Source organism: Punica granatum, chromosome 3, assembly GCF_007655135.1.
Source record: "Punica granatum isolate Tunisia-2019 chromosome 3, ASM765513v2, whole genome shotgun sequence".
NCBI lineage: Eukaryota > Viridiplantae > Streptophyta > Magnoliopsida > Myrtales > Lythraceae > Punica > Punica granatum.
Genome location: NC_045129.1, coordinates 28,782,635 through 28,809,497, shown reverse-complemented (window position 1 = coordinate 28,809,497; position 26,863 = coordinate 28,782,635). Strand labels below are relative to the sequence as shown.

Here is a 26,863-nt window from a genome sequence, read left to right as displayed (position 1 = left end):
TACTACATTTTTTCCATCAATGGTCGTACATTTTTTATTCCACATTTCTATTTTAAAATTTAGGGAAAATGTCAAATTTGGTCATTAACCTTTAACTCTTTTTCTATCTTAGTCCTAAACGTTTTCTTTGGTTGGATTTCATCCTCAATCTTTTTTGCACGGTATAAGTTTAGTCCTTCCGTCCAAAATTCCATCCATTTTCCCTGACTTTTATATTTGTCAAATGAGAGTGCGCCACGTGCGCAACAGATCACTGCTACTCTAAACTAGTTGTTATAGAGAAAATCCGATTCTTTTTTTAATCAGACCCGTAAACCGGACTAAGATATTTTCGATTCTTTTAGGATTCCAGCCATCTGTCAGTGCGTGAGATGATGAAAGAGAAGCGATAGCTGGAATCGTAAAAGAACCGGAAATATCTTAGTTCGGTTTACGGATCTGATTAAAAAAATAATCTGATTTGCTCTATAACAACCGGTTTAGAATAGCAGTGATATGTTGCGCACTTGGCGCACTCTCATGTGACGAATATACATATCAGGGAAAATGAACAAAATTTTGGACGAAATGACTGAACTCATACCGCACAAAAAAGATTGAGGACGAAATCCAGCCAAAGAAAAGGTTTAGGATTAAGATAGAAAAAGAGCTAAAGGTTGAGGACCAAATTTGACATTTTTCCTAAAATTTACTGAGGAAGCGAGAGATAAAGGAAACAACAAGAAGAGATTACAAATGTAGAGTGATTATTAGGTAAGTCCTTGCATCTAATTGCTTAATTTGCTTTTGTGAACGTGCTCTACTAGTTGCTAAAACTGTATTTTGGTCATATATTCGCAAAATAAACACGAAGGAAAGAATTTTATTAATATAAACACGAAACAAACAAGAATGAAGAATCAAACGAGAAATTTATATAATATCCTCAATGGAAAGAAAGAAAATTATATCATATCAAGAGTCTTAAATTGGAACCCCTATAATAAATAGTTTTATTACATTTTTTCCATCAATAGTCATATATTTTTTTATTACACACTAGTGTTTTTACCCATGCGTTGCATGGGATTTTTACATAAGTTATTACTAATAGGAGTCAGTAAAATTAATTGTACTTTTTTTTATCAAATATATAATTTCTATGCTTGATTATATGTCTCATAATGCTATCTATACCCTTTTTAGCATCATTTTCTTTGTATATTAGCAATAAAAAGACATATATGATTTGTTACAAACGTTTTTCATATGAAAATATATCATGTTTATATGTGAGTGATTCTTTTAATATAATCATATGTGATCCCTTAATTATATATAAGTGAATCATTGCTTTTCTAAAATTAAATGAATGTTCTGCACGTGGTTTTAATAGGATTTGTGTTCTCTTGAATTTTTTCCAAATTTTTTGGACATATTTTCCAATTTAAGCTTTTTTTTACCTTTCAATGTAATTAACTTGACCTCATATATAATTATATAAATATAATAATAGACTATTTTAATTATTATAAAAAAATTTACTTTTATTTTTGGATAATTACCATAGTCATATTTTTTAAACATATTAAAAACTATTCTAATGTGGTTCACTTGATATAAATATAACATAGTTATATATGTTAATAAATTGTATATGTTAATATGATGAATATTCATTTAAGTAGAATATAAAAAGTCGATTTACATTGAGCTGAAGTTATTAAATAGAGCTTCCAATTTCTTTTGAATCGATTTATGTGGAGCTGAGGGATATGAAATATAGTTTTCACATTTCCCGTTTCGTCTTTTATATTTTATAATTGATTACAATATGGATGCATATGATTAGTAATAATTGAAGTACATAAAAAAATTATTAATTTATATATGTTAGTTTTTTTGGATAAGTGATTCATTGGACTGCAAAAAGGCATGTACAAATAATTTCACATTTTAGTATTTATTTAAGCGAAAGAGTCGCGTGATACACGACGGTCATTGGCTAGTTTTCCAATATTTCACTCATTTTCATTGAAGATTCTAATGCCCTGTGTACTCATTATTCGAAGAAAAACGTGTCTGAAAGTCTCAAATCAACGGAGGTGTGGATTCATCCCAGCCGGAATTCTGATATATCAACGTTATTGGCTTTGAATTGACACTTCAATGGATTTAGGGGCAAAATCTACCGCGAAGATGCTTGTTCAATCTTAAGACTACCATACTAATGTGTGTGGTTGGTTTGGAGCCGATTCCCATTACTAAGATATCACATTCGAGTCCTACAAATAGAGAAAATCTATAAATTAGGAGATTTTTTTTTCTATTAATAGACCGATCATGTTTGAACCTGAATTAGTCTAATCTTTCTTTGCTTTATTTTAGCCCGTCCTTTTTGTCTTCGGTGCGGCAGTAACGTTCTTAAAAGCTCTTTGGTAATATATTATCATGAAACCTTCTTAAAAGAGTTAGTCCGAGCAATTTAACATCGACTTAATAACCAAAACCTTCATGGATAATTAACTCAAACAATATTCTAATGAGAGAGATTCATCGTCGGCCGGGCCAGCGTATCCAGTCATTGGCAAGAAGAAACATTCAGCTATATTACGAGAGTCCCCGAGTGAGCCAAGAGTGACTCCTAGCGACCTTGATGTTCAATGGCAAAGTCTCGTTACAATGCGATCACAACCCGATGACCGAGTGCAATATTGACTATTGACATAGATAGATGATCATAATTAAAGATTTGAACAAAATTGATAATTATGCACTTCGGCATACGCGTGCTTTACATTGGACTAAACCTGCGAAAAAATGGGAAGCAAAGAAAAGAGGGTAGTGTTGGGACGGGATGGAGGCTCTCGTGAATACCGTTGCAGTGGGTTGACTCCGCCCATGTGGGCCCCACCGCTCGATAGCAACTCTAGCCATTTCTAGCCACGTGGCGGGCTCCCATTGGGAAGGGCGGGCGTACTTTTGGATAAACAAGGGCGGGTTTCCCATGTGCAGTGGTGATAACGTCAGCGGGCCCAGTACTTCTCTACACGTGTCCCCAGCCACGTAGGAAAGCTCACGACTCTCAAATTGGACACCTCAGCTGGAAAGAGGTTGGGAGAAGGAAAGCCAAATACAAAAGGAAGATTAGAGGGGGGAGTTAAAAAAAAAAAAGATATAGTGTAGTGACAAGTATGCATGTAATTAATTCAAGAGATTTTGTATTCAATTCATGTTAATAAGACTTTTCGTATCCGTTTATTTGGTTTTTCTTTTTTTTTTTTTGCGAGTTTTATTAGTTTCTTTTGTAATCGGAAAATTATGGGCTAATGAGTGTGTGTGAGAGAGAGAGGCCAGAGGGGGTAGTGATTGATGATGTTACATTTTATTATAGATAGAAGATATAATAGATAGACAGAGAGCTCCACACATCATCTTAAAGCTTTCCATCTCTTGTTTTTCCCTGCAAACCAACCAACCATTTCCAACAGGTAAAACAATCTCTGCATATAATAATCCTCCTCTCACTCTGCATTTTTCTTTTCCTTACCATGACCAAGTTCATGGTACTTTACTTACATATGCTTGATCTTTAGCCATGATCCATGGGGAAGGTGGATGGGCTTTCTTTTTCTTTATCGATTTAAGTTCTGTTCTTGATGCTTCCATTGAGCTCTAGGTAAATTCAGATGAGGTCATGTCTAGGTAATTGATCGAACCAACCCGAGATGTGCTGTCACGCCTTTGTATATCAGCCCATCGGTTTTTTCGAGTTTGATGATCGAGTCTCAACTTTGTTCTGGCTTCTGAATGGATGTTTTCCCTTATGTTTGGGGAATTTGCAGGGTTGGGTATGGGATGGATCGAAGTTCTTTTAGTTCAAAATTTGCCTTTTGTTTTCTGGGGCGTATACATTTGGTATTCTGGAAAGGAAATATGGAGCTTGGGTCATGGAGGTAATTTTTTGTAGGGTAGACTTTATGTAATTAACTTTTGAGAAACAGGGCGGGTCACAAATGGAATAGGACTAATTGTTGGGTTCGTGTTAAGTTCCTTGATTATCTAGATCTAAATCAAAAACAATTCTCAGTCTCACCGGACTCGTGTAATGGAAGAAAAACGTTTGCTTAGGAAATAAGGTGTCTTTAGATAAGTCATATGCATGCACTGAAACATGGTTCTGTTTGCTTTTAGTTAAAGGATGATTGAAATGGAATCACTACGTAAAACGGTCACATTTTATGTGGTACTAAACAGTGATGATTTCGTCCAGTGAATATCAATTGAAATCGCAGATATACTTCAGGCATTGAAGAGCAAGCATCGGGATGTAGCGACAAGGTTTCTTATTACGAAGACAGTTAAATTTATACCACGAGAAACTCGATCCAACTGAATCAGTTGACTACTCCACTCGACATCAAGAACCACTTGTGATCGGGATTTCCAAACATGGAGAAAGTTTGTGAGTTCTGCATGGCATTGAGGCCAGCTGTTTATTGCCAGGCCGACTCCGCTCTCCTCTGCCTCTCCTGCGACTCCAAAGTCCATTCAGCCAACGCCCTCTCGAATCGCCACCCTCGATCCCTCCTCTGCGACTCGTGCCGAGTACGCCCTGCCTCAGTTCGGTGTAAGGACCACAGGATGTTCATGTGCCAGAGCTGCGACAGGAGCCTGCACAGCAGCAGTGGCCACGCTTCGCAGCAGCAGCACCAGAAACGGGTCATCAGCAGCTACATTGGGTGCCCTTCTGCCAAGGATTTTGCAGCAATTTGGGATTTGGACTTAAATGAACTGACCGATGTTTCTCGTTCGACTCTAAATGTCTCTTCCTTGCAAGAGTTTGTGGATTCGAGGGATGCGAGTTTGGATGCTCCGATGCAATATCACTGGCAGCAGAGGAGAACCTCCTCGGTGGGGTCTATTATGAGCTGCACGACTTCTGCCTGTGCTGGGATGCCTAATGCTAATACGAACAATCAACAATCTAACAAGGTAAAAAAAAAAAAAAAAAAAGTCCTATCATTTTCTCAATATATGCTTCATTGATACACATTCTCTTCATACTGCAATTTTATCTTGTACATCACAGCTCATCATTATGATTGAATATCTTGTCTTTTCCGTGTATGAGTTCCTGTCAGGTTAGTCGTGTTAACTTATATATTCATTAACCCAAATAAAAGTGTATCCTTAACCGATTAATGAGCATGCTGTCTTCATGTTTTGGTTAGTTGAATTAATAAACATATTCCTTGCTCGTTACTAGTGTAAAATGCCATAACCTGTCAAACAAATGGAAGACATGATTTCACTAAAGGTGGAAAATGGCACTAATTAAAATCTGACGACACCTCAAGATTGATATGATACGCGATAATGCAAGTTGCAGTCCTTAAATCCAACGGTAGACTTAGAGGGCACAATTTTTTGGGGTCGGTGCGATAATAAGTTATGTCCAATATGGCTCACGATCTGGTATTCTTTTTTATCTTGCAGATATCACATAATGGTCAAAACCAGCCACAGCAGCAAAATCAATCATCTCAGTTTATTCTGCAACAGATTCTTGACTTGAAAAGGCTTCAGCTCAATGAAGGGAACTGCTTCTCGCCCATGATGCGCAGGAAAGAAGAAAAGGATGTGTCGTCTTCATTGGGTAAGGCTCTGAGGAGAATTGATGAAGCCACAAATGAGAATTCACAGCATTCCCGAGACCTCGAAGCCGAGTTCCTACAGAGTGTCACTCCGCTTGAGGAGCTGAGATCAGAAGATTTCGCTTCACCATTTTCTTCGACAGAGAATTATCCTTGTTCAAATGCTGGCGTCTCTCTGCTCGGAGATTCATTTTGGCAGTGCAGGAGCCCCTTACAGACTAGTCAGGTCCGATAACTATGACCGTCTACTAATTTACCACAACGCCTTAGACGAGTCTCATATCACTTGAAGATGAAACTTGTCAAGTGACTGACTCAGCTGAAATCTTAATCATGGCTGATAGCTGAAATCTTAATCATGACTGATAACTCAATGTATGTGCAGTTCATGTCTCAAAACATCCAAGATCTCGGGGTGTGCGAAGACCTTATGTGCCGGGATGATTTCAACAGCATCCCCGAAGTAGATATGACGTTCCAAAACTTTGAAGAACTTTTCGGAGGAGACCAAGATCCTGCCCGAGGACTTCTCATGAGAGATAATGATCTGTCCTGCTCCTCATTGGACAGGACAATATCGCTCGACAAATCCGAGAATAGCCAAGCACATGTAACAGAGGTTTTAACCGTAGCATAACTTGTTATGTTCCCACCCTTCTAACAGAACTGCCGATCGGGAATTTTCAAGTCTTTGCTGCCTGAAGGAGTCGTTCCCAGTTAAAAATTTCTAGTTTTCTCGGTTATCTTGTTTTAGTAAAATTGTATTCCTTGACAGGATGCGTCGGCTTCTTCCTCCATATATTCGGGATCGGTTGCCCATGTGAACTCTGACACGACTCTATCAAAACATCGACCCCAGATTCAACTGTCTTACTCGGAGCTGTCATTGTCCATTTCACAAGAAACAGAAGGAAGAGCATTTGGTTCACCTGACGACAGTGCTGCAGATTTGGAAATAAAAGAGAATGCTGTGAGAAGACACCGAGATAAGAAGAAAGCCCGGCTGTAAGTATCAATCTGAAGTAACTACAGTACCCGCATTAATCCGTCGAGTGGAAGAGAATGATATCGATGACAAGGGCCGGCTTAGAAATGATTTCAAAAAACGCTTTCGGATTTTAATTGAGAAAACACAAATCAAATATGTGAATGCTACACAATATCCGCCTCTGGGTTCAAAAAGTGTCCGGAAAATCTTGTTTCCGAACACAGTTTTTCTTCTGATTCTTAAAAAGTAGAACTGTTGATTCAGCATACCGTGGCCTCCTCTCTCACTGCGGCTAGCAGCTTTGCCCTGATTTTGCTGGGTCGCCATTCAGTTAATGCTGCAGGTTACTGGTCAGGTCATCGATGTCATTCAATGCACACACGAGTTTAGAAGCCCTTGAAGGCAATTTTAAAATTCAACTTCCAATGAGTTTCATTGCACACAGATATTTCTTTGAGTAAGCAATCGATGTAAAAGGATTTACGGGGCTCTTTCCTTCTGCTGTAAGGCAAGACACAGATTTGTTTTCTCGACTGACCACGGCGATGGTGCTTTGTCATTCTCTGTGACAATACATGTGATTTTAATTTCAGGGATGGTGACAAAACTTGGCGCGCTTTACCGAGAGAGAGAACCGGTGTAGGGAGGCGAGTAAAGGGCAAGATGGGCAAGTCAGGACACAATTCTGATGACATATCGACACGAAACTATTGAGCTAGTTCTTTTCTCCGTGCTGGTGTACATATATCAACTCTAACCAACTGATCAAAATCACCGATAATTATCATACTGTCAATTCAATTGATTTTTTCTGTGTTTATATAGTGGTTGTGCAAAACAGATGAAAGTTTAGGCATATTATCCTCACTAGGCTACATTTCTTCTTCTTGTCTCGTGCTTGCTTGGTTCATCTTGATCTCTAAGATCAGCCCCTTTTGGCAAGTTTTGCCTTTGACCAGAACGTCAAAACCATATTAGAAGCCTTCTTCTTCAGGTAAAAGCATTAATTTCCCTGTGAGATTACAAGATGTTCTTAGCTTAAGCCGCAAGAAGCCTTCAAATTCACTTCATTTTTTTTTTTCACGGTGAATGCACTACATCCCTATAACTGATTAAGGTTATTTCACGAATATGAAATCAAGCATATTTAGCTGTTACCTAATTAATTGTGATCACTTGTTTCGTTTGAACTAGATTTGAATAATCAACAAACTTTATTAATCCGTTGCAGAATAAACATCTTTTTTTTTCGTTTACAGCAGAAGAAACAGTAGTAGCAATACAATACCTATACCAAATTAATTAGCTAGTTGATCTTTAATCGTTATCTTTCAACCAAACGAGAAGAATTTCTTCATGTTCATAGAATCCAGCATATATGTACATGTGAAATCATAATCTAATGATATTCAAGATCTACGCATATGGGACTGTAAGACGTGAAGTGCACAATGAGATTTAGAATTACTTCATAATATCTAATGGGCGATGATAACATGCAATTCATGCTTTGTGAGATTGACCGAGTTAGAGGCCCATGCAGCATGATCTAGCTATTTAGCTAGCAAAAGAGCATAAATCTTTTCTTCAAGTTCAATCCTCAAATTAAGTCGAAATATGAAACCGGTATATATTGATGTTATGGGTATGTTAGTCGATCGGATGATCATTGTGAAAGTGGGAGACATTACTTTGTTAGTGCTAAGTAGTGCATGTCACTTTTTTCACGAAATCGAGTGCTCGATCGTCAAAAGTATACATGGAAGCCCACCCAATGTCTAAACACCTCATTCTTCTTTCCCGACAATACACGCACTTCACATCAACCTAACATATTCACCACAGTAGAAAAAGCAAGGGATCCAATGTAGATGTGTATCTTACCACTTTCTACTTATTTATTTATTTATTACTTGGTTTCCTTGTAAGTTTGTTTACTTATTTTGTTGGTTTGCTTATTTATTTATTTATCTACCGATTCAACTGATATAAAAAAAAATTTTGAGAAATGACATCATTATTGTCTTTTTTTTCTTATTTATTTAAAAAAAAAATTTACTTACGTCTTTCTCACTTTAGCCACTAGAGTTCCAATCTATGCATTGCACGGATTTGTTTTGAATAGCAATTTTTCACAATTTTTAAAACTAGAGTTACCTTTTAAGAATATATAAGAATTTTTAACAATAACTGAATTTTTGAATAATAATGCTAACATATTAGACTAATTTTAAATAGTTCAATGATAATTTTGCTACTAACTCTCTTATTGGCATTGAATAATTAGTTAATCGCTAACATAATATACATTTACTATAGATATTAAATGCAAGCGTACGAACTTGATATGCTTTTTTTTTGAAAATAATGTCTTCTTATATTTTTATTTTTATTTATTGAATTTTAAATTTTTATGTAATCCACTTTTTATTTTTCAAATTTTGGGTATTATTCTGTTTAATAGACATTGCATATTTATTAAATTATCAATATAATATATAAAAGTACATTAAGCTCATCCCGTTTACATATACAAATTCCGTTTTGTATTTTATGAAATATTGCTATTTAAAATCCATGATTTCGTAAGTTCAAAATCATTTTTGATAGGGATATTTACCTAAAATGGCCCATGGTTTGCCCATTTTATCAAATCTATCCTATGCTTTTTTTTTGTCAAATCTATCACATGGTTTACTTTTTGCATCAAATCTATCCCGGCGTTATCTTTTCCGTCGACTTCTAACGGCCGTGCTAACGTGGCGCCTACGTGGCAAGTGTAGCCCACTATCTCTCCACGTGCCACGTCAGCACGGCCGTTAGATATTGACGGAAAAGATAACGCCGAGATAGATTTGATACAAAAAGTAAACCATAGGATAGATTTGATAAAAAAAAATATATGATAGATTTGACCAAATGGACAAACTATGGGTCATTTTAGGTAAAAATCCTTTTTGATATGCTCGTAACTTTATATAATTAGTATCTTGTGATAGCTTATATATGCTTGATTCATTAGTTGAATTAATTTTTAGTACAAATTATTCTAAATTCTAATTTAATATTTGTTTATTATATAATTTATTATTTTAGAAAACTTTTAAGTATAACTATTGCACTTATTGATAGCACTTACTGCAAAAAGTAGTCAATTGAACTTATTCAAAATCCTTATTTTCACATTTAAATTTTTATTTTTATATGCTCATAAATTTATATAATCAGCATTTTGTGATAATTAATATATATGCTTAGTCGATTATTTTCAAGAATAAATTATTCTAAGATATATTTTCATATTTTTTTAATTAAATTTAGTCTCTATTTTGCACGCTGCACGGAATTCTTGCTTATATCTATATATCTATTATTTTTCTTGTAATAAAATGGAATATTAAATTATGAGGAATCCTAAGTTTATGAGAATCGTGAGTTTATTATTATTATTATTACTACTACTATGATCATCATCATCATTATTGTTGTTGTTATAATCATTATTACTATTATAATTATCATTATTATCATTATTATTATTATTATTCCTTATTACACAATGGAAGTGACTAATCAACACAATTAGCACCCAATTAAGCCTAATCGACCCCAAAATCAATCAATTGGTTCTCAAATCAATTCAGCAAAAAAATTTGCATCATGCTTAGGAGATCAATTTTAAGCTAATTAAGTCAAATTAAACTTAATTAAGCCGATTCTCAAGAAATAGAAAGTCAATCAACACTAATTAAGCCTAATTGAGCCAGAAAGCATCAAATTGACTCATCTAAGCCTAATTTACCAAACATTATAGAATGTACACAAGTTCAATTTCATGCTAATTTCGACTAATTAAGCGAATTCTGGCCTAGTTACCCGTAGGAAATTCGTAATTAGTCTGATTATACAAAATTTAAGCCAAATTACACCCAATTGACCACAAATTGAATCTAATTACTAGATGAGTAGAATGTTGCCACAAGTAATTAAGCAATTTTAAGCCCAATTAGAACCTAGTAAGCATATTCACAAGCTAATTACAACTAATTACACCTAATTATACACAAATTGACTCGATTAACACCAAATCAAGTCCAATTAACATGCAATTAGTCTTTTTCCGAAGACAATCAAGCTTGATTTAACCGATTCATATCCTAGTTAAGCATGATACTACTTGATTAATCCTAATTAGGCTCTAATACACACAAATTAGAAACCTATTAGTCTAATCTACACGTATACACATTAACTAAGCACATGTCAACCAAAATGCAAGCTAGCAAGCTTGATTTCGAGTCTGACCAGAGGCGTATGACTTAGTTTACCTTAGTTCCAAAAAGGTTTCGGATCTTCGAGCTCGGATTCAAATCGGGACTTCAGCTCTCCAAAATCCTACTAATTATGAGAACTATAGGTATAATTAGGAATTTTAGGGTTATTTTGACTGAACCTCGCACACGAAGTTGGCTAAAAGTCTAATCTTCTGAAAAATAACTCTCTATTTATAGACAAATGGAGTCGAGGATCGTTTTGCAAATAATAACTGTTCAGGGGTGAGAATGAAAATTTATTTCGAAATTTGAGAACTCCGGACGGGTCTAGATTGTCGGTTTGGACGGTTCACCCACGAGTGCAGTTACTACTTGCGCAGCGCGGTTGGTAGTCAAGCCTCCGTAAAAGGACGCAGTTGACAATCGCACCCCAGTCCTAAACTTGTTAATCTTGATAGAACCAGTTGAACTGAATTGGTTTGGTCGAGCAAAAATAACATATATGCCCTCAAACTTGTTAAAACATTTCATTTTCACCCTTTTCGGGATTTTAAAGTGCATTTGAGCGGAGAAAAATTATTGACAAATATCCTCGGGTTTATAAAACAACTTTTAATTGGAAACCACCCCTACATGAATATTTTTCGCTACATGACAATATTGATTTCTCCGTCTCGAACTATTATCCTATTGAATAAAATGTATGAATCAAAGGGCTTTTAATCAAATAAAATTTGACGTATCATTTTTGTTAAAAATACGAGCAAATTGGCTCTGAAAACAAGATTTCAAGATAGCAGGCCTCACGTTTCAAAATTTATTTTACACGCACATCCTTAGAGAAGGAAATATTACCAATTAATCCGTGTTGTTTTGAAAATCGGCATGGATAATTGAAACTAAACACTTAGCACTTGAGGACTTATCTGTTTATTCTCAGGTCCATCCTCTTACATGCGATCCCCAAGTGCTTTGTCAGTTCTCTGATTCGATGTGCTCTTCCTTAACGATTATCCTAGTCCGAGCTGGAATGAGGTGCTTACACAGGTGGGCGTATCCGACACTCTAATGGGCAATGGATTCATGCAGTCGGATGGACGACGCCCATGGTTGCCAAGCTTTGGGGAGTAAGAAGTGGACTCAAGTTGAGTGGAACCTTGGATCAAGAAAGGACTATTTTCCCAAGACCTTGTACCGCTTAATTTCTTTTATTGATGGATTTTGGCCTCCGAATTAAAATAATTAACCGTTATTTAAAAAGAGTAAATTGCACCGGTGGTTCAAAAAGTTTTACAAATGTTTTAATGTGGTACAAAAAGTTTTTTTTGCTGCTTGATGGTACAAAATGTTTCGAAGTTGTTTCAATATAGTACAAACCGTCATCTCGCTATTGACATCGTCAAGTTGTCATTTACAAGATCTGTAATTTTTGCACAATCATGTAACTTACGTAAAACATTTTGTATTATTAAGTTACAACTTCAAAACATATTGCACCATCATGTAACGTCCCACAAAAACTGGTTTTGCATAATATAGTTCATACTTTCTATTAATCACTAACAAAACCAGAATTATGAGAAATCTTAAATAATTATTTTTTTCCGGTTACAATGGAGATTTATGAGTCAAATATAATAAATTATAAATTATAATATCTAATAAAGGGACACAAGTAACTCCACCGATTATCGACCCTAGAATCTCTTAGTTACTAGGTTAGTGCATGTGTTACTGCGTTACACCATTTTTTGATAAATAGTCGTATTTTCACAATGATATAAAGGAAATAAAATCAAAATTACCATAATTAATAACAGTTATGGTAATTATATTAGTAAATTCAGTTGTGATATTGGGTTGCCCAAGCTAACAATTTCAAAAAATTTCTCATTGGTAGCGGACGTATTAGTTCGCGATAGTGGGTTGCCCAAGCCATTATTTATTATATATTAAAAAAAAAGGAGAGAGAGAAAATAACAACAACCACCCGCTCTGTAAACGATGACTCCATCAGGTAAAAGCAATCCAATTACCCGAGAGAATTCCACTATTAGTTTGACATGGGTTCGATTCAAGGATGAAAGAAGAAATATAATCCGACCGCTGACTTATAATGTGCATGTGGACTTTTTATATATCTTTTGCCTTTATTGATCAAGTCTTAAGACAAAATCATGCCGAAGTGATTAGCCCATTCATTTATATTCTTCAATCAACAAAAGGATTATTTCCTACTAAAATGGATTAATTCAATCAATTCGACATTTATTCTTATAAATATAAAATTTCATGATTGTGATAAAAATTTTACCTCCTAGTGATCGATTCGGCTCGAATTAGAATATGCGGAACCCATTGAATTTCTTAATCCTATACTGTACTCCCACGAAGGGCAACTTCCTATTTCTTTTTCATTTATCATAGAAATATTAGCGGAGACAGCGACAACTGTAATTTTTGCTTTGACAATATGTAATGCGGTCGTCTACCCCACCTCATTTTCACAATATATATATATATGTATGTATGTATGTATATATATGTGTGTTATATATATATATATATATGCGCTCTCTCTTTATCTTGTCTCTTTTTCTTCCTTTCTTTTAGTTTTTTTCTTTTTTTATATTCTGTATGTTTCAAAAGTACTTAAACTGATATAATTTTATTGTTTCATTATTATCTAATGATAGACCCTTCTGGCTAATTACGGAAATATTCAAGTAGTCCTTTGTAACCTAAATTTAGAATATACAACTCACCCAAAGAAAAATAGAATATAGAGATAGACATAACCAGATTTGGAGAAGTTATTGCATTATCCTTTATCGCCACATGGCGTGAGGAATCACCAATCAAAATGCATGAAATAAGGTGTTTGATTCTAATCATTCGGATAATTGTCATAATTATTTTTCATTAAAGAATTCTTATTGATTCTTCCTCACCACGTCATTTGAGGTAGGATCATCTAAAATTTTCTCATATGATAGGTATTTCAAAGAGAATAATGGAATGGATGGAAACATTAAAGAAGAAACGTATGAACAGATATAATTCAAAGAAAAAAATAAAATGAATTTATCAAAATCCATAATATATAGTAAAATTGACTCCACTTTACACTAAATGGGGCCATTATTCAAACCATAAATATATAAATATATGATAAAATATTGGCATGTGAAAAAAATTAAAATATATGAAATTGAGTATAAAAATGTATAAATCAAATTTGTAAGACATGCTTTAAATACGGTCATTATTCAATCCATAAATATATAAAATATGTAATTTTTATTTAAACCATAAACTATTGGCATGTGAAAGCAATTATAATGTATGAAATTCAGTACAAAAATGTATAAATCAATTTTTTAAGAGAAATTCCAAAAAGAAATACTGAATAAGTTAATTATTCCAACTTCATCGAAGGTTCTATTCAGAGATTATTGTGTGAAATTATAAACTAGTTTTTGATATTTTTATGATTCTTAAAAAGGAAATTATTTTTAATATATATATAATTATATATTTATATAAATGAAATAAATGTCTGAAAAGATTTAACAGCGTATAATATAAAGATAGAACACTAAAAAGAATAGCTTTCCAAATAAAATTTCCCAAAAAGAATAGCTTTCCAAATATATTTACTTCATTATCCATTGTTCATATATAAATGATTTCTCATTAATGATTTGTTATTATTTTATTGGGAAATTTTATTTGGAAAGCTATTCTTTTTAGTGTTCTATCTTTAGTTAAAAAATGGATAATGAAGTAAATATATATGAACCTATCATGAGGATGTCATCTACAACAAATCTCTCTAATGTACTTACTATTAAATACATGTATAATATAATGCTTACTAACTGAAACTGTTTGTTGCAAAATTAGTCTAATTTTATTATATAATTATCGTATGAAACTTGAGTTATTAAAAATATTTTATTATGTTAAGTAGCCAATATGTTTTCCAAAATTCATAATAATTATTATAAAAATTATATATTTTAAGCTTATAAATAAAAATATAATTTTTAAAAAAGTTATGCTCTTATAAATGAAAAATATTATGATATAGCGCTATGAGATTAAACTCATAAACAAAGTAAAAGATAAAATTTTAAAAACAAGAGTCTCGTGAATAATGTTCAAGAAAATGAGCAAAATGAAGTTTTATTCTAATTACTAAACTTAATATATTTCAATCCATATGGATAATTAACAAGTATCAATTGAAATAAATAGTTTCAAAATATTAGTATTATCATTAACTTGCTTTGTGGCAAAAGAATAATTAACTTACTCTAATTTTTAACAAAATATATTAAGGTAAATATTTGAAATTATAACTAATTAATTTTTTATTATTTTTAATCTAAACATTTGTGTTTTAAAATGTAAATAAGTACAAGAAGAAATGATATTGGAATATATAAAAGCGAACTCGTGCAATGCGGATAAATAACTAGTTATAATGTCTCCTCGATTGATAGAGAAATTAAGACGCGTATAAGATATCATTGAGGAGAATGTGTTTTATTTTTTTTAGTATGCACCACTTGACATTTAGAAGTCTAAAGGACCTCAACTAATATAGATTCGAGTTAGGTCGACTCATCATAAGGTAAAACTCTTCCAATCGTGAATTTTTTTCCCTTCACTAGACTCAAACTCAAAACTTTACATAAAAGGAAAAGCTGTCTAACCATCGAAACCAATCTTTTTATCTATTTATTTATTAAACCGTAGAATGAGAACTCTTCGTTGATCCTAAATTGATGCGTGAAGTTTTTCCCTCAAGGATGGTAAATTTACCATTTTAACCTCAAGTTCTATCTAATTCAGGGTTTTTTTTTTATTTTCTATCATCTCATAAAAAAATGAATGCTCCATTAAGATCGTACAAAATTTTCTATAACCTAAATGCAAACCAAGTGATATTTAGGTGTGATCGAGAGAACCATGATATTATAAATTTTCAATAATTTAGTTCTATATCTTTCATTTTCTTGATAATTACTATTCTACGTTTCTACCAATTTCTATACGCGTCTTCCAAATTTTGAGAAAGGAAAATCCTTGTCAATCTGGATAACTTGGTGTATTTGATTTTAGAGTTGAGTTTTTATTTTAATTGGGTTGTAATGATTGCGTTATTAAATTATGAGAAAAAGTGTAAAAAAGTAATGATTGCGTTGTTAAATTATGTGAAAAAGTAATGATTAGTTAAAAGAAAGTAATAATTATGTTATTAAATTATGAAAAAAGTAATTGATAGTTAAAAAAATTTAGTATTAAAAATTGAATTGAATAGTTAAAAAAATTGAAAAAAAAGGAAAAAATATATTGTGTTATTGATTTTTGTTGTGTAGTGAGTAGAGTTAAAGTTAAAGTTAAAATTTTAAAAATTTGATTGTAAAACCAAACTGAACATGTTTGGCGAATTTTAATTGTTGGGTGTGTTGTAATAGTTGAGATTTCAGGGGCCAAGCCGGTCTTTCACTCTATGTGAATGCATCATCATTAGCTTGAAAAATCAATGATGACCTAATAACGAGCTCCTTCATATTTGAACATCTCACAGTGTCATATACTCGTCATCATTACCTTATGATGACGCCAATAATATTAATTATGCTTGTCCGTGTCAAAATTTAAAATTGATAAATTAATAAGGGATCCAAGCTAATGGAGACCCACTGGTCACTCGAATATTAGGATGCTTCCGCCCCCAGAAAGATAGAAGACTTAGGTTAGATTTTTGGTGTAAATTAATCAAATTTAATCTTACAATGAAATTAAAAAATGAAAAACCTAGCCATGCTCAGTGACCAAAAAGTCAAAAAAAGAAAAAGAAAAAGAGAGAGAATGGAAACTTTAATGCTTGCTAAAGACTGGACATGCGAATACCAGATATATCTTGAAACATAGATTGCACTTTTGTTCAGTCTTTTCTACTTCTTTCGTAGCATACAAAAACGCATGATTATGGCAATGATTTCTTTAGTTTTACAAAGGCAGAACTATGATTTGTTTGGTGGACTTTGAATTACACCGGCTCACCTAATGCCACTGCTGCCCCCCCTTTGCTATAGTCGTGGCCCCTCTGCCATCCCAATCGGTGCTGCCACCACCGGAGTTTAGTGAAATGGTCAGTCGAGATGCTTTAGTTATGGTAGGCTCAACCTTACGGTCATAGGCTGGCCATGTCGACCTTAATTGTCCAGCGTACCTTAGCATGTGGCCAATGGGCCAGCAATTTTAATCTTGTCCCATTTTTGAAAAATTATTCTTTAGAAGTGTTATGCATAAGTAAATTTTCAGCAATTATAGCACATGCATTTCTAATTCATGAAAAATTGTTTTCGTTATTTCCAGTCCAAATATTGGAAAAATGAAAAAGTGCTTCCCAGAAGTACCACCTACATGAAACCAGTGGTACACTATAAATACATACTATTTGAAGAATGATCTTTTCATGTATACTACATTAAAGAGGGGGAACAAAGAGTTCATTACTTTCGAGAAATTCTGTTTATCCTTTTTTTTTTCCTATTTAAACTGTACACAAACATTTATAAGTATGACATGTCGATAGTTGATTTCGACATACTATAGTTCTCATCTTACCGGCTGTGAAGTTTGAAAAGTTTTCATAACGACACAATAACACAATGAATTGAGAACTTTCGTGTATGTTGTTGAGTCTTTCCTTGGCCATTTTTGTGTATTGGAAAAACAAAAATTGTGTTTGTTGGCTCAAAGTCATCTTTTTAAGATTTCAATGACACAAACATCTAGCTAGTAACACAAAATGGTGACAACACGCAACATCAATATCTCGCATGGATCCATTGAAGCCTCAATAATAGCGCAATAAAACTAAAAAGTTGGCCCATGTAGAAAACTTTTTTGTAAATCTCTCCTTGATTGATTGATTGACTGATGAGGTGGGTGCGTGTGTTTGGGGAGGGGGTGTGCGTGGTGGGAAAACTGTTAGATTATAGCTTTCCGTTTTTTTAATAATGCGAAGGAAAAGAAGCCACACGGGACAAACAAACAAACCCTATCAATTCCCACTTTTTCTTTTTTCTTTTTCTAATTTTCTCTTTTTTCCATGTGAATAAATAAGAATTTATGAAAATTCCAAGAGCCTCGGAAATCGAGTTAGTGGAGTTTTTCTTTTGCATTTCCCACAAACATGCCCTTCCCTCAACGATGATCGTCAAAGTTGGACCAAGAATTTTCAACCCTAAGCTAGACAGGAGCTACCTTTTAAAAAAAAAATCCCTATTCTTTTCTTTACCACTGGGAAATTTTAATCCGTTTTGACGGTCTCGAGTAATTCTTTTACATGTTAATAGATAAAAAAAAAACCACTTCTATGGATGTTAATTTTTCCGCACAAATGTATTTTTGATGTAAGTAAATACATACGTAATAATTTACTAATACATTTGTTTCAAGCAATCATCTTCATCTTGTAAAAAAATACTTACGTGCTATGATATGATTATCCTAGTCATTCACCTATTTTGCTTTAATTAATAAACCCCATCCATATATGTATATATGGCTGTGCGTGTGGAAATGTACATATATGGAAATTTGGTGCTACCATGCATCGCTAAAAATAAGGATTCGAATTATAGAAAGTGTAGTGCAGTAGCACACGCTTTTTTTTATAATTAAGGAATTTCAAATTTAATACTTATTATGAGATTATATTTGTTCCTTTATTTGATATTAGGTATTTCATTGTATTAATGTCATGAATCTCTTTATAACCGATAAAATAAGAATTTGAAAAGTGCGCTGAAGTTTGTAACGGAAAAAAAAGTGCACTAAAGTAATTCCCTCAAAGTTTAAATAATTTGCTCGATGTTTACTTTAAATATAGCTAATTGGCTGTAAATATCTACTCAAAATTTTTTTTAACAAGTTTATGTAATTTACTTCATATTTCTAGCAATTTATTTTGTAAAAGATAGTGCAATTATTTTTTTCTCGGTCTACACCACCTAAAATGTAAAGATTCAATGGACCATAATTAATCTTGTCTGAACTAATTTTTCCCACTAAAGGATAAAAAAATTATTCCAATCGTGAACTTTTTCTATTTATAATACTCAAAAATTTCAAGAACACACTTGAGAAAAAAAGTTAAAAGTGTCGAATCAATCAAATCAACTCAGATTGATAGTGTAATTATTTTTAGTATGATTGTATGAATAATATTTTACTAGGGCTAAACACTCGTAAATTCTCTTAGGGTAGAATATATCGTAAAAAAAAAAACACCCACCCACAAGACTCGACCAAAAGCAACAATCACGCCTTTATATACGACCCATCATGTCCCCTCCCTCTTGCCCATTCCTCATAATTCATTACTTTCTACACTCCCTCCCCCATTCCCCACAAACTCCCCCCCCCCCCCCCCCAATATTTTCTTTCTTCCTAGCCATATCCTTTACCACTCTGTGCTTCTCTTCTATCTTCTCGATCGATCATTTGCAAGTTTAGCATGCGCAACATGAGCTGCGCCCGGCGACAACTGCTTTTTTTGGCAACATATGGCGGCTTTCGATGGCCGGAACGTGCCAGTAGAGAAGCAACTTTCTGCCGTTTGTAAGTGTAGAAGAAACACTTCGATAAAAAAAAGCTTTGCAATTGCGCTCTCCCGATTTCTAGCCCTAGGAGACGAGGGGCAGAGCTGGGAGAGCAGCATCGTTGCATCGCGGGGAATTGAGGGTAGCGGTCCGATGATTAATGTATGCACTAGCTTAGATAATTTATCTTAATCATTTTCCCTTTTTCTTTGGTGTCCCTTTTCTTTTCAAAGTTAATGTAGTTTGTTGTTTGTCAATTTGTGTGTTATATTATGTCATAAGGCTTACCGCAAATTAACATGGGATCGTTGTAAGAGATGCATACGAGCTAGCTAGCTAGTTTCAGGAGTGGATTTTAATATCTGCGGGTTTAATTTAGAACTCAATAGAAAATTCCGGGGTGTGTTTTCGAAATATTTGTATTGATGCTGCTGGGCATGCATCGCTTACACCTATTTCTCATGTATTGTTTGCTTAAGTTATGTATGGATTGAAGATCACCGGAGGATATGGAATTTCAGCACTCTTATTTTCATTTATGAATTTGTCCTTTCTCTGTTCCAGCAAAGCAAATTGAGGGAAGCTCATATGCTCAACATTTTCAAGAACAAAGTTTAAAACATGATCAATACTTGAATATATTTAAATTTGGTTTCCTTGTAGTATCAAACTCATGATCACTTGATCCGATATATATAGAGGGCAATACAATTGCAAAAGACCGCCTCTTTTGGAAAAAAAAACAATTGATGAAATTGAGATATTCAATCAGAAAAATTGGAGCTTCATTGTACATCTGATATTATTCTTTGTTTTGGAGAGGGAGGGGATATTACTCACTTTAATGTTTCTATTTGGTTTTATCATTTAACTAATAACTGTAATTAATTAAGAAAAGGTGCCGAGTCCTATATGCGCTCTTAAAAGCCAAAAAATTTAAGGAATTTCTGAACTTAGTATTTTGTTAATATATATGATGATGATGTTATAATAGGTGGGGTCATTTTCTATTTTAATTTGTTTCGCATTACCCCTTTTGATCTAATTCATGGTTTGGAATATCTATTGAACAACTCATGGTCCGGGATGGCTCACTCAACCTGTATTTTTTTTTAATTATAAAGGAGGCACGTGTATTTAATATAAGAAAAGATAATAAAAATTAAATAAAAAAGTACATTAAATTTATTATGAAAATCGAATCTAGAATATATAGATTATCTACTTTCTTTTCTCTTTTTTTTGGTGAAATATAGATTATCAACTTAGAGTGCGAGTAACTGCACTCTCAAATTATCGAGGAAAAAAAACTGCACTCTCAAATTTATTTCAGAAGCAGCGCAACAGCCGTCGAATTCGGAAAAGCCAAATAGAGACAAATGGCACTCTTGTAAATAAATCAGACAGCAAGGGCATTTTATTGGACTGAGTGTTCCAGAGGATTTTCCTCCGAAAACAGTCAGAGGAAAAGTATTTTCCCTTATTTCAGAGGATATGATTACGAAAGTTTGACCTATCACCCATGTCTAGGACTTTCCCTACCTGCCATCTCTCTTTCTCTTTTTGGCAATAGCCACACCAATCATACATATACTAAGTATTGTGATTACAAGAGGTTTGCCCTAGTGATTAAGGAGAAATTCGATTTTAACTTTAACTTTAACTCAACACACTACACAACAAAAATACACATTTCTCAAGTCAAATTTATAATTACATCTCATTTGTCCTTTTCCACAATCAAAATTAAAATCAAAATCAAAATAACTTTAACTCTGAATCCAAACGGTCCTTAGTATCCACTCGATTTCGGGTTCGAAACTCCTTGGAGCCACCAGAACGCTTTTGGCTTGATTACTCTCTCCGTGCGTCGCAAGGGTTCACAGAGCCCTCGGAATTAGTCGGGCGAAATCTAAACACCCCGAATTTATAAAAAAAATAAAAAGTATTGTGATTAGGAAAACTACACCTTTAATCATTTATCTTTATCTATTTTTCTATTTTCATTCTGGTGTTAGCTTTTCCGTTAAATATGTTGAGTCATATCTCGGTAGACAATCCATATCAGGAAAAAAAAATGCCACAATTACATCTTCCTTTTCATTGGATTTTGTATTTTTATTTACAAGAAAAATATTGATTTCATTAATTAATTAAACAATATCTTCTCGGTGACCCCAATCTTGCTTGATTTTCCAACAGACTCTTCTCAGCTCCCCCAATTAGATCTTCACATGACACACTAAATAGAAATTGTAATCCTTCAATATCTTATCTTAATTGATATTGTTAGCTTGTAGTAGCTTTCCTTAGTCTTTTCTTGAGTTTGACAAATTGCTTTTGCATCTGATATGGGAGAGGAGATGGAAGACCTCCCTGTTGATGTGTTCGGTAACGTTCAATGTGAATTATCTTTTTCTAGGCTTACTGTTTCTTTGAAGTGTTTTGACTTTTTCTATTTTTTTTCTCCAACAAATATAATGAATCCAATGAGAGGAAGATGCAGAGTTGCATTTCGATGGGACAATTTTGAACAAAGTCAAATTTAAAAACAAAGGGACCACTAATTCAGTTTGATATGAAAGAATTAATCCACGTGTTTTTCTGCTTATGATGATGTAGTTATTTATAATGTCCACCTCAGCAAACAAATGAAAAAATTAACGGTATGATCTAAATAGAAAATTAACATAAGATGCAAGACGTAAATAGAAAAGTAAGCAAAAATAAAGGACCATGAGTGTAGCTTTTCATATTATGATATGAGCATTTTAAGTGAGGATACGCATTAATTTAACAATAAAATTTAGCTGAAAATCAATCAAATTTCCTTGTACCCCATAGTCTATCTGGCAGTATGAAATTGCATAGAAATGCCCTGTCTTGAGTTGACCTTCGCATGTTCATTGCATCGGCCCCTTTTCCTGCGCTAATGTAGACCATTCGTGGGGCTCTGAGAAAATAAAACAGCGATCCTTCCCACCGTCTGTGTATATAACTGATGGTGAGGTTACGTCGGTTCCGATCCATGGGCCTGAAATGAAGCAAACAAAGCCCAAGAAGCCCAAGGAACCTCCCCAAGCCCGGGAGACTCAGCAAGGTCCCTAGGGACGTGACACTTATCGAGCCCCCTCACGATTAGAAGGGCTTGGCGAGGTCCCCTCGTCACGAAAGCCTCAACGAGCCTTCCTTAGGCCCTGAGGTCTGTCGAGTTTCCTCCATGACAAAGAGGCTCGGCAAGGTCCCCCTTTGACCCCTGGGAGGCTCGGCAAAGTCCCCTCACTTCCAAAGACCCTAGAGGTTTCCTCATCCCCCGGAGGCTCGGCGAGTTTCCCTTGTTCGCCGAGAATTTGACGAAACCTCTCTCGAGGCCTGGAGGTCAGAGGAGTCCGCTCTACAACCCAGGAGTGCATTCCGTGGCTAGAAAGAGAATGGGTCCGGCCGGGGCTAATGGGCCTGAGGCCCGAATGGCGGCTTGGCGGCCCAGTAGTGGTTTAGGCATATTCTTTAGTATTTCCATATAAATAAGAACTCGGGATTTTTTTTTTAACTATTCATTTTCTATTGTGGTTTTCCAGCTCTCTTATAAGGAATGCATTAACTTGAGCATCAGAGGGGTTCATCGGGAAATCCTCCATAGTCCCCAATTGACCTCAGTTTCCTTGACTCAGGGCGCCCGTGATAGTGATACCCATAAACACGAGTGGATTGGGAGAGACTCAACTTAAGAGGATCATCGAAGAGGAAGCGGAACTAGGCAAGTTAACCATATCGCTGCAAAGATTCTTCTTGGTGGGAGAATACTCCATCCCAGACTTTTCCTTCGCATCAATAACTACCGTAGATTACTACAAATTTCACATTTTTAGAGAGATATTTCAATTCAATTGGGTTCTTTAACCCAACTTATATATCAACACAATGATCAACTCTTTTTTCGGTGTGTAGTCGGGCATCCGAAAGTTTAACAAATTTCAACTAATCTAGCTCTAGTCGAGTCGGTCCATTAATGGATAAGATTTCCCGATCAAGATTTTTCTCCATTAGCAAGACTCGAATATAAGACCTTAGATTTTATTTGAGGAGATTAAGTGTCGAACCACCATGTTGGTTAGACTCTTTGAAGTATATCGAATATGTATTTGATTTTTACATCAATTCAATTCTCACATCCTCTCTCTTTTCTTTTTTCTTTTTTGCCACTAATCCTTAACTCCTAAAAAAATACATTAACTAGCTTTTTGGCCCACTTTTTCGTATGGATTTATTTATGACTTTAAAGAATGTCAATTAGGTTTTTCTGTTTTTGCTGGCTTCTTTTTATTTTTTTATTTTACGTGAGACTATATCAATTAGGTTATTCCCATTGCATCATCATTTTTTTAGTGTGTATCATGGTATTCAAAAACCCAACAAGTATGACTAATTTAATTCGATATGGGTCGGCCCACTGAGGAGATAAAACTATTACAGTATGGATTTTCTCCATTCACAAGATTCGAATCCGAGACCTTATTTTAAGGGAACAAGCGTCGAACCGCTTGAACCAACTTATATTGGTATTTCCATTACATGGTCAAGGACACAATTTTTCTTACTTTCATACTTTTAAAATTTCTTTTACTTTTTTCTAATTTATATCATTTATATTATAGAGAAGGTAATTGGGGAGTTGAAATTCCTAAACCCCTAAATTGAAGAAGTTATTCAAGAACAAATTCGTCCCACTAGCGACATGATCCACCATGAAGGTAGAAACACCAGGATACGATTAGGGGTAATTCGTGCCATGCTAAAGTTATTGGGCTGGGCTGAGCCAACAAGATAGCAATACTGGGCCGCCACGACACAGAACGACATGATAATGGGTCGTGGATGGACAGCCCAGCGCAAGTAGAATTGCTTAATGGGTCAGCATACTCTAACCGCAAACTGGATAAGAAAATCGCAATATTGTGTTGTTATTGGGTTGCCATGGCATGGCAGCGCGACAAATACAAGGGAATGATAATGCCTAACGGCCTGAGAACTCGAACCACTTTAATAGCTGGATAAGTGAATATTGAATCACTTATAGTTTAAAATTCTATGGGCCTTAACATGTGAGATCTTCACGGGTTTCATGTTTCTTTTTAGCAGCCTTGCGGACCCAAGAAATAGAAATAAAAACCTCTACGGGCCACTTGCGGTTATAGTGGGCTGCCAGGGAAGGCCCATGCCCAATTTAAGATAGTTTGGGTCGAATCAAGTGTTTTTTTTTTTTACTTGTATCCTGATATTTTAAAGTCTAACCGGTCATCGACTAATTTAGTTCGAACTGGGTCAACCACTAAGGAGTAAAACTCTCCTAAATTCGCTTGATTTCTATCTATTTCTAACCTCATTCTCTTGCTAGGTTATCAAGGGTAAGTTTACTGTATTAAAGATGACATAGGATAAAAATCAAAGCTTATTAGTTTTCAACTTGCGCATTGCACGGGCTTATAGTACATATTAATTTATTCATTTCTTAAGAGTAAAATATAAGATAGGATTTTGTTTGCAATGTCATTTTTCAATTAATTATATCTTTTAGCTATTACATTTAACGTACAACTGCTATAATATGTAATTTGAAATATATTAATTCAAATGGAATATAGTTTAACATGTTCAAAACATATTATTTAGTATGTTTTAAGAAAATTATTCTTACTTTAACATTGCCGCTAAAGAAATTTACTAATAATTAAAAGTTGTATTATTTTTTAGGGAAAATATTATCATACAACAGAAGATTTTACCGATTTTCACACTGCAGAGCAAATAATAATTTCATGATACATCATGATTTTTATTTTTCACCGCACTAAATGTTGTTGATATTTCATCAAAAATTAGACAGAATGCTGACATTGTGGCATTTTCTGGTGTACTTTGGCACGAAAGGCAACTTCATGGACTTTAAAATAAATTAAATAAAATTAAAAAATAATATAAAATTATTTTTTAAAAAAAAAGAAAAAGAAAAGGATGGCTAGAATCCGAAAGGGGGAGACATGGGACTTCCCACCGGCCATCAACCCCCCAATTGGAGTCGTCAGCCTTGTTTGAGCAGACCAGAGATCCTAATTGGAGGTTCGATGACCTGAGGAAAAGCACATGATCCCACCAATTTAGGGGACCCCAGCAGATGGGATCCGCCTAATTGGGTCGGGGGTCGGGGGCTCCCATGCCGACCACCCACCCCACGATTGGGGTAGCCAACCTACTCTGAGCCGGCGAGCTATCCCAATCGGGGGATTGGTAGTCGGTGGGGGCATCCAAACCCTCCCAATTTGGGGATCCCAGCCAGCCACCCCTCGATTGGGGTCGTCGGCCTAGTTTGGGGGGTGGGTAGCCGGCGGGAGCCTTTCAACTCCTTGAACCTAGTTGATCTTTTCTTTAAAAAAAAAATTTAATATTAATTTTTTATTTTATATAATTTATTTTAGGTCCATGGTGTGAAAGCACCCCAGAAGAAGTCAACACATCAGCATTTTGTCTAATTTTTTTATGGAATACTGACGGCATGTTGTGCAATGAAAAAAATTCGTGTTGTATCATGAAATTATTTGAACTTGTGCTACAATATGAAAACCGACAAAATTTCTTGCTATGTGGCATTATATTCCCTATTTTTGTATGATATTGTTGCCTCAATAGAGCATAGCTTTTAAAGTTTTTACTTGTAATTATTCTAAAATTACAAATAGACCAAGTGAAGAAGTAATTATTCTAAAATTAATTTGTTTTTATTTGTCATCGTGTTAATTTACTCGGATTTATAAGCTTTGTTATCTTTAACGATATTAGGTACTAACTCGAGCATAATTTTTATAATTTTTACTTGTAAATGTTATAGATGCAACAAATGATTGTTCAATGGAAAATGAATTATTCTTTGTATAGGCAAAGTAATATCTACTCCAAAACCAGACAATATCAATAAAACAGTAGGGCTGGCAATCTGTTTTCTATCCTATATATATACGGGTTGGGTTTAAATGGATTTGTGTCAAAAGCTTAAATCCGAACATGACACTTTTATATAAAGTGTCAAAATCTAAAACCTGAACACGACCCCTATATTATCGGTTAACACATACCTACATGATACAATACGAATACCTAAAATGAATCAATTCCTACAATATTTACACAATTAAACGCTATAAACATGAATACAAATAAACTAAATTGTAAACATAGTGATCACTATACAAAATTAACAAAGTAAAATGCTAATAATTGGAAAAGGAGATATTTTGCCATGTTAATGGGATCTTAAGTATTATGCGATCTTCTGCACATACAAAG

The 26,863-nt window shown here is 34.3% G+C and overlaps 1 protein-coding gene across 5 annotated transcripts; it reads left to right on the top strand.

The window, feature by feature from the left end:
- Nucleotides 1-3,317: 3,317 nt before the first annotated feature.
- Nucleotides 3,318-7,511, top strand: LOC116201937 (putative zinc finger protein At1g68190). 5 transcript variants are annotated; one of them, XM_031533407.1, is made up of 6 exons: nt 3,318-3,470; nt 4,275-4,974; nt 5,479-5,862; nt 6,022-6,255; nt 6,412-6,641; nt 7,218-7,511. In XM_031533407.1, exons 2-6 carry the CDS (start codon nt 4,432-4,434, stop codon nt 7,336-7,338), a joined length of 1,512 nt encoding a protein of 503 aa, XP_031389267.1. In that variant the 5' UTR covers nt 3,318-3,470; nt 4,275-4,431; the 3' UTR covers nt 7,339-7,511. The 5 variants fall into 5 exon arrangements, with proteins under 5 accessions (XP_031389267.1, XP_031389266.1, XP_031389270.1 ...); XM_031533406.1 differs by having other exon boundaries at nt 3,320-3,470; nt 4,253-4,974; XM_031533410.1 differs by having other exon boundaries at nt 3,322-3,470; nt 4,286-4,974.
- Nucleotides 7,512-26,863: the final 19,352 nt, after the last annotated feature.